Source organism: Suricata suricatta, chromosome 15 (assembly GCF_006229205.1).
Source record: "Suricata suricatta isolate VVHF042 chromosome 15, meerkat_22Aug2017_6uvM2_HiC, whole genome shotgun sequence".
NCBI lineage: Eukaryota > Metazoa > Chordata > Mammalia > Carnivora > Herpestidae > Suricata > Suricata suricatta.
Window position 1 is genome coordinate 68,361,116 of NC_043714.1, and position 14,567 is coordinate 68,375,682.

At 41.6% G+C, this 14,567-nt stretch overlaps 1 protein-coding gene and 1 non-coding gene across 4 annotated transcripts in view; one reads left to right on the plus strand and one right to left on the minus strand.

Annotated features, from left to right (window-relative positions):
* Window positions 1-14,567, minus strand: part of ADCY8 (adenylate cyclase 8) — a 218,688-nt gene that overhangs the window by 51,101 nt on the left and 153,020 nt on the right. For all 3 annotated transcript variants that reach the window (XM_029923740.1, XM_029923739.1, XM_029923738.1), the window contains one exon: window positions 12,775-12,875. In XM_029923740.1, coding sequence (XP_029779600.1) covers window positions 12,775-12,875 — 101 coding nt within the window. The remainder of the gene's footprint in view (window positions 1-12,774; window positions 12,876-14,567) is intronic.
* Window positions 9,680-9,781, plus strand: LOC115279549. Its single transcript, XR_003903507.1, has one exon. It is a non-coding gene; the product is annotated as a U6 spliceosomal RNA (small nuclear RNA).

Here is a 14,567-nt window from a genome sequence, read left to right on the forward strand (position 1 = left end):
GCTTCCATCATTGGAGGTTTTCTTTTTTCCTTTTAAAAAAAAATACTTGCACAGATTTAATTTTAAGGATCACCTTGACAGGAAAGCTCTGCAGGAGTTCTAGATGAGAACAGAAGGTCTGTGCAGCAGTGGGGTCCCAGAAGGCTTCGGGCAGATGGGAACTTTCCCCCACACAGGCTGGAAAAACACTCCTGAACAGCACACCATGATACGGGGGCACCCAGGGGAGGCCCATGAAGGAGGGTGCAGGTGGATCACTTTGTCAGGCAGTCCCAGGAGAAAGGGGGCCAATTTCGAGGCTGACATGTCTCTAACAGCTGAGGTGACTCTGAGGGCTGCTCGGTGGGAGTTTTGTCTCTCGTGTGGCCTCTGCTGCCATCCGCAGTCTGGACCTCCATGGTGCTTGGGGCCATGAAGGCTGCCCTGGGCTCCCTCTCTCGCCTCTCCGCCCTCCACTGGCAACACTGGGGCACATGCCCTTAGGACTATGCTACCCATACTTCTGTGCTCTCTCCTGGGGGAAGGTCTTGTTTAGGCTTCAAGGCTCAGCTTTTCTCTGGATTCTTCCGTGACACCTGGGATAGAGCTGAGCACACAGACAGCGCTCCATAAATGCTCATTGGATTCTGCTTTTTGTGGGGAGAGGAGAGGCTGTTCCTCCCCTCACCAGCCTTCAGAAGGAAAGGGATCCTTGCCCACTCTCTAGCCTCTATGTATGCTGGCCCTCTCCTTTTTCTAGATCCACTATGATGCTTGGGGAGTCAGAGCCATGACCTTCTCTATGAGAAGAGGCTTGGCCATCTCTTCCCCAGCAGAAGTTCAGGTGCCCCCACGAATTACCAACAGGCAACTGCCCAGATCTTCATTCCTTTGGCACTGGGTGGGGGAGATGTGCCTTGTATAGGTCTTTCTGGGCATTGCAGCAGTGAGACCCCACCCTGGCGTGGGAGGGTGGAGTAGGGGAGACAGGTGGAGATCCAGGTGATTCAGAATGGATACCGTGTAGCCTCTTGACCTTCACCACATCCTGTCGTCCAGGCTGTACCATGGTTTTGCAGACAAAGCAAGTATTTGCTTGGAAATATACAAAATGGATGCTTTGCTGCCCATGCTCTTGGGTCCACTTTTGGTGGGGTGTTTTGGTATGTTTTGGAATGCTGAGTGTGGGACTTGCACACAGACCCCACCTGAAACTCTACATGATTTTATGTGATCAGCCTTCCCTTCCAGGTTTATTGAAGTGAAGGAAAGGGAGATGCTATTGAGGGAGTTCTTTTGTTTCTCCAAATCTGTATATTGAACCCTAATGCCCAGTTGATGGTATCTGGAGGTGGGGGCCTCTGGAAGGTGATTAGGTTATGAGGTGGAGCCCTCACAGATGGGGCCAGCGTCCTCATAAAAGAGGCCCCGAGAGCTCCCTGACCCCTTCCTCCATATGAGGACACATGTACAAACCAGGACGAAGGCTCTCACCAGACACTGAATCTGCCAGTGCCTTCATCTTGGACTTCCAGCCTCCATGACTGTGAGAAATAAAGTTCTGTTACTTACAAGCCTGCAGTCTGGAGTATTTTGTTCCAGCAGCTGGAATGAGCTAAGACAGAAGGGACAAGCCAGGCGTGTGGGTTAGTGAGTGGCAAGAGGGAGCAAAATCATGTGTGTTTGAACCAACAGCTCCAAAGCCTAACTAGTGACACAACCCTGGGCAAGGTAACTAAATCTTCTGAGCATCATTTTTAATCTGCAAAGCCATAATGGTGAAATACACCTCCTAAAGGAGGCTTTGAGGTTAAAGTAACAATAAAACAGTATGCTTAGCACATAATATGAACTCAAAGAAATGTTAGTTCTCTATTCATGGTGAAATCCAAAAAAACCAAAGGTGTTTCAAGGATCTATGGGAAGAGTATTAACGACAAGATGCAAGGTGCTGGCGCTGCATATAAAATTCCTCTATGAATCTCTGCAGCCGCTCTTCAGCATTCACTTCTCTCTGTGCATAAACTTCAGAACAATGAACTGTAGTTTTTAATTCTAGTTATAGAGCTACTCAGGCATCCAGGGGTTCTGAATTTGCTTTGGGTTGTTGCTGTACATAAGAGGCAAGGAAACCTTTCATTTCTGAAATGGAGTCTGAAAAAAATGACAAGGAATTTGCAAACAGCTCTATCCAAAGCATTCATAGACATGAAGTTGTAACTGGTCTCAGTAGTCTGTCTTTAAAACAGAGTCTGGGCCAGTAGCATGACTGGATGTTTGCAGCAGAGGCAAGGATCAACGCGGGTGAGTGAATAGCCTTCACAGCTTTCTGTACAGTAGGAAACAGAAATTGGACCATACCCCAGGACATTTGTGTCACCCTTCAAAGTCTACAAAGAGCCTGTGAGTCCAACAGTACATCTGAGCCTCATAGCAACCCTGAGCGGCAGGTATTCTTAGCCACTTGGACGGATGAAAATGTTATGACTCCTGAAAGGGAAGGGAACCAGAATTTATTGAAATGGATATGGTTCTTTTAATTCTCATGGCAACCTTGAGAAGTTGGCATTGTTATTCCCATTTTACAGATGAGAAAACCGAGGGTCCAGAAAGGTCAAGTACATACATACAGCTAATAAGACACACAGAAAATAATAAGATCCAGCACCTCTTTCTTTCTTTTCTAGCCTTCCTCTCTTGCCTTGCATATTTTCTCTTTCCCCTTCCTTCCTTCCTTCTTTCCTTACCCATCCCTGCCCTGCTTCCTGTCTATCCTCCACCACCTCATCACCACGCACCTAGACTGAGATATGCTGTTCTATAATCACAAAAGATAGTTTCTGTTCTTTCCTCAGTTTGCCCTATGGGAGAGGAACATCTGTGGAAAATACAGCAGAGCGGAGCAAGCACAGTCTTTGCCAGGGTCCATTCAGTTTTGCTGCGGGGGGCTGGGAATTAGCTTCGGTCACATGAGCAGAGACGGTATCCTCTGCTAAAATGTCCATAACAGAAGGAATGCAAAATGAAAGGCACCTGCCATCTGTTTATTTGCAGAGAATCAAGCAGAAACCAAACGAGCCGGGGAGGAAACGAGCACACAGTAATGAAAGCTTGTGCTGTGTCTGGGGCAAAGGGACCCCTCTGTCCCCAAAACGTGTGGACCATCTGGTCTAAGCTCAACTCGGATGTTTTATTCACTGTCAGTTTTTTTCTCTTCACTGTGCAGGTGGGCTTGGGGTGCTGGCTGGTGTCTCAGCTTGTACCCCCGAGTCAGTGACTCCCAGCACTAGCAGGTGCGCACGGATCTAGGTCGCTTCTCATCAAGCCAGGAAATGGGCATCAGGGCTGGTTCACCTTCCTTGGTTGAGGCACTTAGGAACGGAGCCTGCCTAGGCCACGGGAAGTGCCACACCCAGTTCCCTTTTGGCATAGTTACCCTTTCTGCCCTCGTGCCAGTTTAGATGCTCAGGCCCTTCCTGGGCTCCTCTCTGTCTCCCCCACCCCCGCCCCCACCACCAGTCCATCTCTGCCCTGTCTAGCAAATTCTTCCTCTCTCATCTATTCTACTGCCACCACCACCATCTGTCACCCCCACCCCCAGAGTCTTGCAGCTGCCTCCTACTGGTCTTCACAATGACAAGCCATTTATTTCTCCTATTCATTTTCCATGTTAGTGTTATCCTTCTAAACACAAAGCTGACCGTATTGCTTCTTTGATTAAAACGCTTCAATAGTGTCTTCTCTGCCAACCAGTCACAATTCCGCAGCAAGATTTCACCTCCTTCTCCGTCCTCTCCCGTGACCCAGCCAGCTCCTTCAGGGGGTGGTTGAGAGGACAGTCACCTCCTCTGGGAAGCCTGCCTTGATCCGTTTGCTTCACCTCACTCCTACTCATCCTCTTCCACCTTACACTTGCCCTACCGAAGGGGTCTTTGCACTATATTCTAGCTGTTTAGCTAATTGCCTGTTCCCCACTCCATGATGACAGGGACTGGGACTGTGTACCTCGAGGTACATATGGGTACATAAAGGATGTTTGTTGGGAATGTCAACACCCTGTGCATGCACCAGATATGGCCCTTCTCGGCTCCCATATCCCGCTCACTGGAGTACAGAGGAGAGTCGGGGAAGTTTGGGTGAATCTGAGACCCTGCCACTCAGCTCAACACCCCGAGTCCATCCCTGAGACCCTGGGCCCCACATGGTTCTTGGGGAGTCAGGAAACCATCTCCTTATGGCACTCCTTGGTACTTTTCCTGATTCATTCATTGCCATAGTAAATATATATCTACATACACGGTATATACATTCCCTATATGCACAGTACAGGCATTGACCTATCTCTATATGGGTCTATATAATATGTAAGTAGCTAGATATATGGCATATACATTTAGAAATATGCATATATTTTGATTATGTCTTTGTCTCCTACCACTAGATTATTAAGATCCAGGAGAGCAGATTTTTTGGTCTTTTTTCTGGTCTTCTTTCGTTCACTGATCTATTCCCAGCATCAAACACAGATCTGGCTCACAATAGTCATTCAATTTAGCAGAAGTACATAGTCTTTCCTTCTCTCTCTCTCTCAAAACTTTTTTAAATTGTAAAATGAAGCATAAATACAGAAAACCACACTGAAGTATAGCTTAATTAGTTATTATAACATGTCTGCTTTGTAACGACCACCGAGCTCATGAAACAGAACTCTGAGGGGACCATTGAAAGCCCATCCCTACGCCTAGGTAAACCCTCTCTTTCACCTCCAATCACTTTCCTTGTCTTTATAGTTTTGTCATCTACTATTAGACATTACAGTTTAGTCTTGACCAGTTTTAAATTACACTTGCTTTATCTTTTAAGCCTTGAAAAAGAATCTACAGGTTCTCCTTTTATCCCTTTATTTTCTTTACAGTTTATTAACTGAAGAATATGTTCCCCATTGCCAATGGCATTTCCCACTGCTTGGATTTTACTTTTGCATACTCATCCACCACCCTTCATCCTCCATGAGTCCTGCAAATCGGAAGCTGGATTCAAACTTGATCACTTACATTTAATCCCTTCGGTAAGACTAGAAACGTGTTGTGTCCTTCCATCAAGAGACACGGTTGTCTCTCCTTTTGCATGGATAGCGTCCTCTGATGCTCAGTTCCTAGATCCATTAATTCATTGGGGTGTTGGAAAATGGTGACATTTTAATTCTATAATTTCTTTCAAAATTGCTGGCATGAATAATTTGATGATGTTCCTATTCCCCCACCAGTTGGTAATATTGTGGTACACTTCATGCAGGAAAGATGAAAATATATTTCTTTTTTTTTTAAACTAGTTTCCAAGACAAATAATCAGTTCTCTATCATTTACCAATGATTACCAACTTCAAAAATTGTCATTATAAACATATAAAGTTAAAAATATTTGCTGGGTTTTCATTGAACATTTTAACAGTTATCCTGAAACTCAAATTATTCCCTTTTGGGAGAGTGAGAGCTTCTTCAGTGTGGCTTCTGAGTCATTTAGTGTGGCTGGTAAACTTGATGGCTTCCTTACTTTCTAGCAGAACATGTTCTAGTCTTATCTTGTGTATTTCCTGAGCTCTCCTTGGAATCATACATTTACCCCCCCCACCCAAATTTTTTAAAATAAAAACTGGAATTTTATTTCAAGAGCACAGTTTGGCCCCTCATTATGCTCATAGATACTGGGTTAGACATTCTTTCTAGGACTTTCCGTATTTGTATCTCCAATTCAGGATACCACTTCCATTAAGTTGTCGTATCCCCATAGGCTTTCCTCACTGTGACAATTTCTTAGGCTTCCTTTGCTTTAAATGACCTTGGCCGCTGTGAGGAGTACTGGTCAGGTATATTGTAGAATATTTTTCAATTAGAATTCATCTGATTTTCTTCATGATTCGATTTATGGGTTTTTGAAAGGAAGAGCACAAAGGTTATGTGCCATTCTCATCCTATCAACATGATTTATCACTAATGATTTGATGTTACCCTTCATCAGCTGACTGAGACAGTAGGTATATGTCCTGTTTTTCACTGCTTTCCTTCCATTTATACTGTACTCTTTGGAAGGAAGATACTTTTAGGGTAGCCACACTCCCCACAGGAGTAAGACCTTAAGCTCCACCTCCTTGAGGAAAGAGTAGCTACATAGATTATTTGGATTTTTTTCTATTTTGTTTATTTTCTTACTCAAGTAGTTTCAGCTTTGGCTCTGGGGAGTTTTTTCAGTTGGATCCTAGGTCCCTTTGATATTCTCCCATCATTGTGTGTGTGTGTGTGTGTGTGTGTGTGTGTGTGTGTGTGTGAATACTTCCTTATTTTCTGGTCCTTGTCATTGTAATAGGTGTGTATTGGCATAGCATTGTTGTTCTAATTTACATTTCCCTAATGGAAAATTATACTGAGCATCTTTTCATATGCTTTTTTGACATATGTTTTCCTTCTTTGGTGAGGTGTCTGTTCAGATCTTTTGCCTATTTTAAAAATTGGGTTATTTGCTTTCTTATTGTTGAGTTTCAAGAGTTCTTTGTATATCTTGGATATAAGTCCTTTATCAGATATGTGAGTTCTAACACTTTCTTCTAGTCTGTGGCTTATGTTTTCATTCTCTGAACAGTGCTTTTCACCCAGCAGGATTTTAATTTTAACAAAATCCAACTTGAGAGTTTTTTATTTCATGGATCATGATTTTGGCATTATATCTAAAAACTCCCAAACAAACCCAAGATCACAAATTTCTCCCATGTTTTCTTCTGGAAGTTTGCATTTAGGTATGAGAACCATTTGGAGTTATGTTTGTCAAAGGTGTAAAATTTGTGAATAGGTTCTTTTTTTTATATGGATGTCCAATTTTTCCAGTACCATTTCTTGAAAAACTAGTCTTCCTCCATTGAATTGACTTTACACCTTGTCACAAACCAGTTGATTAGTGTGAGTCTACTTCTGGGCTCACTCTTCTTTTGAACTATGTGTCTATTTGTCACACTCTCTTGATTACTATAGCTTTATATTATCTTAAAATTAGGTAGTGTGACTAGTCTAGTTTTGTTGGGCTTTTTTTTTTTTTTTGGTATTTTATTGGCTATGCTACATCCTTTGCCTTCTCATATAACACCATCAGTTTGTTGATATCTACAAACAAGCTTGCTAGGATTTTGAGTGATACCGTATTGAATCTATAGATCAAGTTGGGAAGACCTGACATCTTAATAATATCAAGTCTTTTGACCCATGAGCATAGAATTTATTTACATCTTTTTTGATTTATTGCATTGGTGTTTTTCAGTCTCATGCATACAGATCATGTACATATGTTGTTAGATCCATACCCAAGTATTGAATTTTGGGTGCTTTAAAAAATATTGTTTAACTTTGAATGCCAATTTTTAATTGCTTGTATATGGCAAAGCAATTGACATTGTATATTGATCTGGTATGCTGTGACCTTGCTATATGTGCTCATAAATTTTAGGAGGGTTTTTTTTTTTTTTAGTGGATTTTGGGGATTTTCTACATAGGAAGTCACATCATTTGCAGATACAAAGTTTTCTTTCTTCTTTTCCTATACATATACCTTTTGTTCCATTTCATTGTCTTATTTTACTATCAAGAATATGGAATATGATATTAAATAGTTGTAGTGAGATAGTACATTCTTGCCTTGTTTGTGATTTTAGGGGGAAAGCCTGCAGTCTTTCATCACTAAGGATGATGCAACTTGTAGGTTCTTTGTAGACTATATTTATCAAGTTAAGGAAATTCCCTGCTATATTTAGTTTCTCTGACAGTTTTTATTTTAAATGGGCATTGGATTTTGTGAAATGCTTCTCTGTCAAATGAGGTGATTATGTGATTTTTCTTCTTTAGCTTGTTGATATGTGGATTATCTCATTGGATTTTCAAAAGCTCAATACACTTTGCCTGTCTGGAATAACTTCTGTTTGATCATGATGTGTAATTGTTTTTATACATTGTTGGATTTGATGAAAGATTGGTCTGCAGTTTTCCTTTATTTCAATGTCTTTACTAGATTTTGATATTGGGATGATGCTGGCCTCGCAAAATGAGTTAGGGACTGTTCCTTCCACTTCTAACATCTGGAGGAGGCTGTGTAGAATTGGTATTATTTTTTTCTTTAAACCTTTGGTAGAATTCACCAATGAAATCCTCTAGGTCTGGTGTTTTGCTTTTTACTAAGTTTTAACATTATTGATTTGGTTTCTTTAAGAGATATAGTTCTCTTCAGGTTAACATTTTCTTCTTATGTGGATATGGGTAGTTTATGTCCCATTCAATAAGTTGGTATTTTTCATTTCAGTTATCAAATTTGTGGGCATAGAGCTGTATGTAGTATTCCTTTATTATCACTTTAATGTCCATGGGCTCTATAGTGAAAAACTTTCTTTCACTTTGATATTAGTAATTTGTGTGTGTCTCTCTTTTTACCTCTCTTAACTTGGCCAGGAGTTTATCAATTTTATTGATATTTTCAGAGAACCAGATTTCTGTTTTGTTGTTTTTTTTCTGTTGTTCTCTTGTTTTCAATTTCATTTATTTTTGCCCTCAATCATATGATTTCCTGTCTTTTACTTGTTTTAGGTTTGAATTCTTCTTCTTTCTCTGGTTTCCCAAGGGAGAACTTAGATTATTGAGTTCAGATCTTTCTTTCATGATACATGCATTTATTACTGAGAACTACTTTGGCTGCATCTTACAAACTTTAATAAATTGTATTTTTATTTTTATTATTTAGTTGAATATATTTTAAAATTTCTCTTGAGATTTCTCTTTTGGCCCATGTGCTATGTAGAAGTTTGTCATTTAACCTTCAAGTACTGGGTGATTTTCCAGATATCTTTCTGTTATTGATTTCTAGTTTAATCCCACTGGGGTCTGAGAGCATACTTTGTATAATTACTACTCTTTTAAATCTGGTGAAGTGTGGCTTATGGCCCAGAATATGCTTTATGACATGTTCCGTGTGAGCTTGATTAGACTGTATTTTCTTGGGTGGAATAGTCTCTCAAAGTTTAATAGATAACATGGGCTGACATTACTGTCCAGGCTGTCTGTGTCCTTAACACCTTCCTACCCACTTCATCTACTCATCCTTGACACAATGCTGAAGTCACAGACTGTTAACAGATTTGTCTCTTTCTCCTTTTGGTTCTATCAGGTTTTGCTTCATGTACTTTGATACTCTCTTCATAAATAGATACAAGACATACGTATTGTATATCTTCTTCGAGAATTGATTTATCATTAGGTAATGTCCTTTTCCACCTCTGATAATTATCCTTGTTCTGAGTCTTTGACTGAACTTAATATAGTTACTATAGCATTCTTTTCATTACTGTTAGCACAGTATATCTTTCTCCATCATTTAACTGGTTTGTGTTTTTATATTTAAAGCAAGTCCTTAAATGCTTTGGCCCATTTTTTTACTCCACTTATTTTTCTCTTTGTGCTTCAGCTTGCAAGTTTCTATTGACCTGTATATATTCAAGCTCTCTAATTCTTTCCATGGCCTTGTTGAGTCTACTGATGAGCCCATTCATTCTTTCTGTTGGAGTGTTTTCATTTCTAGTATTTCTTTTTGACTCTTAGAGTTTCTCTGCACTTATACTGCCCTTCTGTTCTTGCAAGGGGTCTATTTTTTCCGTTGAAACACCTAATTTACTGTGCTCACTTCAGCAGCACATCAACTATGGAATGAAACAGAGAAGATTGGCGTGGCTCTGCACAAGGATGACATGCAGATTTGTGAAGAATGCTTAATATATTACAAATAGTTATTTTAAGTTCTCTGTTAATTTTAGCATCTCTATCATACCCAAATCTGATTGTAATCATTGCTTTGTCTCTTCTTGCATTTTGGAATGTCCCATAATTGTGTGTGTGTGTGTGTGTGTGTGTGTGTGTGTGTAAAAATGGTTATATGGTATCAGGTAATAGAAATGGAGGTGAATATATCTTTACAGTGAGGATTTAGGTAAATGTCCCCCAGAGGTGGGCTATGTTTAGTGTCTGCAGTAGCTATATATGTATGGGGGACTTCAAATTCCTCTGGTGCCCTTGTTTTTCATCTTCCCTCTAACTGGACTTCCCTGATCACTTCTCCCCAGAAAGTCTGTATCTTGCTGCCCTTTCAGCCATAATCCACCATTAATGTTCTGGGCTCTTGTCAGTGTGGCTAGAAGGTGTGGGGAGGGGTCCTGAGAACCCTCTTACTCTTCTTTTTGATGAAAAAAAAATCCTTCCATTTCATGTCCTGTTTTCTGAAGGCATTCCTTGCTGTGTTTATGTGCTCTATGCTCCTTCTTGTAAAGTCTTCATTTCTGAAATCTCTCTGTCTTGTCATTTTTATTCCCTCCCTGAGCCCTCTTGTCGAATTTCTAAGTTTTTCTAATTCTGGTTTACGCTGTTATTTCTTGTCTCGAACCACATTAAGTGCTTCAATTCCTTTTGATGTAGTAGGTTAATGATTTGATATATGTTGCGGGCCTGTCTTTTTGGAGTGCTTTCATCAACTCTGAGGATATTGATCTACCTTTTCCCTTTTTTTCCTGTAGCAGCTGGCTATGGGACTGCCACTAATATGTTTTGCTGCTCATTTTTGTGCCAAATTAACTTTGCTGAACTTTTAGAAATAAGTGTGGTTTAGGAGGCCTTATCATTTTTTTTTTTTAAGCTCTGTAGAGCTCTTTCTGTAGTTTTTTTCTTGTGGCGTTCAAAAAAGTGATGGCTACATTCTCTTTCCACTTTCACAAGGACCTTCTCTTTCTTTTTTTTCCCCTCTATATTCCTTATTGTGAGTAATCTTGATTCCCCTCACAGAGGTCCTTCTGAGGCACTCTCTTAGGAGGGAGACGGGGTGCTCAGTTTGGGGGGTTCCTCCTGTGTGACAGTGACAGTTCATGCTCTGCAGACCTTAGTGTGGCCTTTGCACCCCTGGATGCTGGATTGGGTACACCTTTCCTGTTCTCAGCTGCTCTCTCAATCTGTCCATGACACTTCCCAGTGAACGGCCCCTAGTTGGCTCTCCTGGGGCTCTTTTGTTCCCAGGTATGACAAGTGCCTACTTGCTTGTTTCTGATTCTTTACACACAGATGCTGATGTCACACCCATCCTGGGGTTACTGGGAAATTGTTGCCACCCACTTCTGTTTGGGAATACAATCCATGAGGTTTTTGGCTCTGCTATCCAGCTGTTCAGGTATGTGGGAATTTTGAGAGATTCAGAGATACACTCCTTCTGCCCCCATTTGTCTCCTCCTCCTAGTATCCCTGCTAATCCAGAGAGGTCAGACATGGCCATTTTCTGAGTGTTATTGAGCCTGAACACTTTTGATCACTGTGGACACAGCACCTGTGCTAGCTCACTTCTTCTTCAGCCATGGCGCCCACCATACCCTTTCCTAAACCTTTACTCTAGACTCCCATGTGCCCATGACTCTACAAACACAGGGGTTTCTGCACCTCTGTGCCTTTGTCAATGCTCTTTTTGTAAAACTGGGAATGTTCCCCCACTCTTTCTATCTCATCCAGGTCAGCTCAAAATATTACTTGTTCTGCAAACATGTCTTTAAACCATCTGCTCACAATGAATTGGTGATTTGGGTACAAAGTAGGGAAGTCATCAAAAGCACAGACTGTCTCTTGGGTTCAACTCCCAGTTCAGCCATCATGTAGGTGTATTACCTTGGATAAATCCCCATCTACAAAATGGGGATCAGAGTACACCCTCATGTCCTGGTTGTCTTTGAAGCTTTGTGGAGACAATCTGTGCAAAGGACTGAGCAAAATTTTCCTGCCAGGTAACAAGTGCTCATTAACTGGAAGTCATCATTAATGTGTCTTAGAGGATGCAGACCTCCTCTTACAAAATTATACCATACTCAAGGGTTAGCATATTGCTTGCCTGTATTAGACATTTAACAAATATTTGTTGATCACATCAAAGGGGGAAATTCATGGTAAATTCTAGGAGAAGGGAATTTACCTGAGAAAGCAGGTAGTGGCTTCCTCAAAGTACAGAAATAGCACAAAGTATGGTCACTAGACTAATCCAGAACTAGGTCCCAATGCTGGCTGAGGCACCTATGACCTGTACAATATAAGTCTGTGTCCGAACGGAGGGTCTAGAGCCCAGACTCTAGAAGAAGACTTCCTGGGTTCAAATCCAGGCTGTAACATTTTCAACCGTGAGACCTTGTGCAAACCATTCCATTACTCTGGGCCTCAGTTCTCTCCTCTTTAAAATGGGGACAGCAGCAGTACCTACCTCACAGGGTTGCCATGAGGATTTTATGAGTTACTGCATGTAAAGTATTTGGAACGGTGACTGGCCACATATAGGTGTTTGCAGTATTAGTAAAGTGCCAACTTTGCTGGCCCGGGAAGCTATGATGCTGTATCTATGAACAACAAAGAGGTAATTAACAAAGGCACGTGACCATGGCCATAGAGGCTCTAATACTTACTTGCTGCATTCCGGGGGGTACAATGTCAAATAAGAGAGGGGCCTATTTTGATTTTGGTTGTTGTTTTTTATTAAGGCTGGGAAAAGACCCCTGCCTCAGTAGAGCAGGGAGACGATGCAGAGCGAGACAACCAGGACAGGCCCTGATATGGCAAACGTTTTGGTGTGGTTCCTAGATGCCATCATTTTAAATTCTGATCCCTTGAAAAAAAGAGCAGCAGGCTGGCCCCAGGTGAGGGACCATCAACTCACAAGGACATTTCACTTGATAACAACTTAGTCTTTCGTATTTACCTTGAAGAAGGAAGCAAACTTTGTATTGCCGTGATAAATAGGAGAACGATAAACGCACAGACCAAGTTTGACTTGAATACTTCATCTCTCATTTGAGAATACTGTAATTAAAAACAAAAAGGAGAATAAATTACTTTATAGCAAAGCTGGACTTCTGGAAGAGTTAAGTTTTACCAGTGTTTGAAGTTGAGGGAAAACAGCAAGAAGAAACATAGCATTTAAACATTTTTTTTAAAAAGAGGGGTCATATCTTATTTAACCCTTCACAGAGCATTATCTCCATCCCTCCCTCCAACCTTCCAGAAGAGCCCAAGAGTGAATTCAATTTCCTTTGCAGCAAAAAGGAATGGGGAGGAACTCTGCACCAGTTTCTCCAGCTCTCCTTCCTCTGAACTAACATCACTTTAACAAAACAGAAGGGCACACATCCATATATGTCACAAATCAAATTCACATGGACTTTCTTCACAAGTAAACTTGAGTCATTGAAGGGTCTCACTCTATTTCTTGTTAGGTTTGGAACACAGGGAATGGGTTTGCTGAGTCTTCCTGCCTCCGTTTACATGGAAACTATTAAAAACACAAGATCACAGAATCTTAGAAGAGATAGCAACCTAAGATAGTCCCAGCAAGCCCTTTCACTTCACCCAGGAAAACCCAACACATGGACCGGTACGCTCGATGCTCTTCTGTTGTCTGCTGGAGGCAGTCCTGGGGAATGGTGCTAACTTTATTTTGATGATCAGAGTGCCCAATAATTTCATTGTCCAGCTTTAACAGCTTCTGGAAGGTCAACATTGAATGTGCACTTGCCTTAGTCTTGCCTAGTTTCTGGAACCATCTTGGAGTCACTAAATGAAGAAGAATCCAACTCCTTCAAAAAAGGAAAGGATTTTCAAAATGGAAGATGACCTTAACAGTTGCCTAAAGCAAGTTCCTCCCCCTCAATACCCCCCCTTAATGCCAGAGAGGGCAAGTAACATGCCAGAGATCACGCAGCATGTGGATCATTTTTAGAGCAGGGGAACAGAAAGCTATGCCTGGATTTGGAACTTTGTCATCCTTGATCCTTGAGTTTCACAGTGACTTTGTAAAGGAAACGAGTGAATAGAACTCTTGCAACACCTCAGGCTCCATGCCCCCAATACCAAGAGAAGATGTGGGCCAGGTCGATGCAGTTCTATCAGTCCAACTTGTTGCTGGTGTGGCAGTCACTATCAACAGTTATGTGAGTTTGATACTTTCGCCTGTGTCCTGGTGTGGTCTGGGGTTTAGATTGAACTGAGTGCTCAGTGTTGTGCCTAGGACATGGGAAAGTCAAAGTCCTGTGGCTGGCCAGCTCCATGGGGGGCAGCACAACGTTGCTGAGACCACACATTCACTGCTGCCTCAGGGCAAAGCTCTCTGCTCTCCATGGCTGAGGCCTTTGCTTGCTGACAGCCTGTTTGGTATCTGGAGGGGAACCTGGACTATTCCCCCAAAGGATCATGATACGCTGTCCTCACTCTCAATACAACTACAGAAAATCTGTATTATCAGTAGTTGCAAAGAGTGTTACCAAAGGCCGAAGCACAGGCACAGAGAGGCATGCCCACACACAGCGGCTGGGAGCTCAGTAAGTTAGCCACAAAACAGTTAATTCAAGGACCGACAGACGCCTGAATTTCTTCTAACAACTCGTACACAATCTGATTATTCTTTGTCGGCTGACGGATGGATTTAATTTTTTAATGTTTATTTTATTTTTGAGAGAGAGAGAAAGAGAGAGACAGAGTATGGGTGGGGGAGGGGCA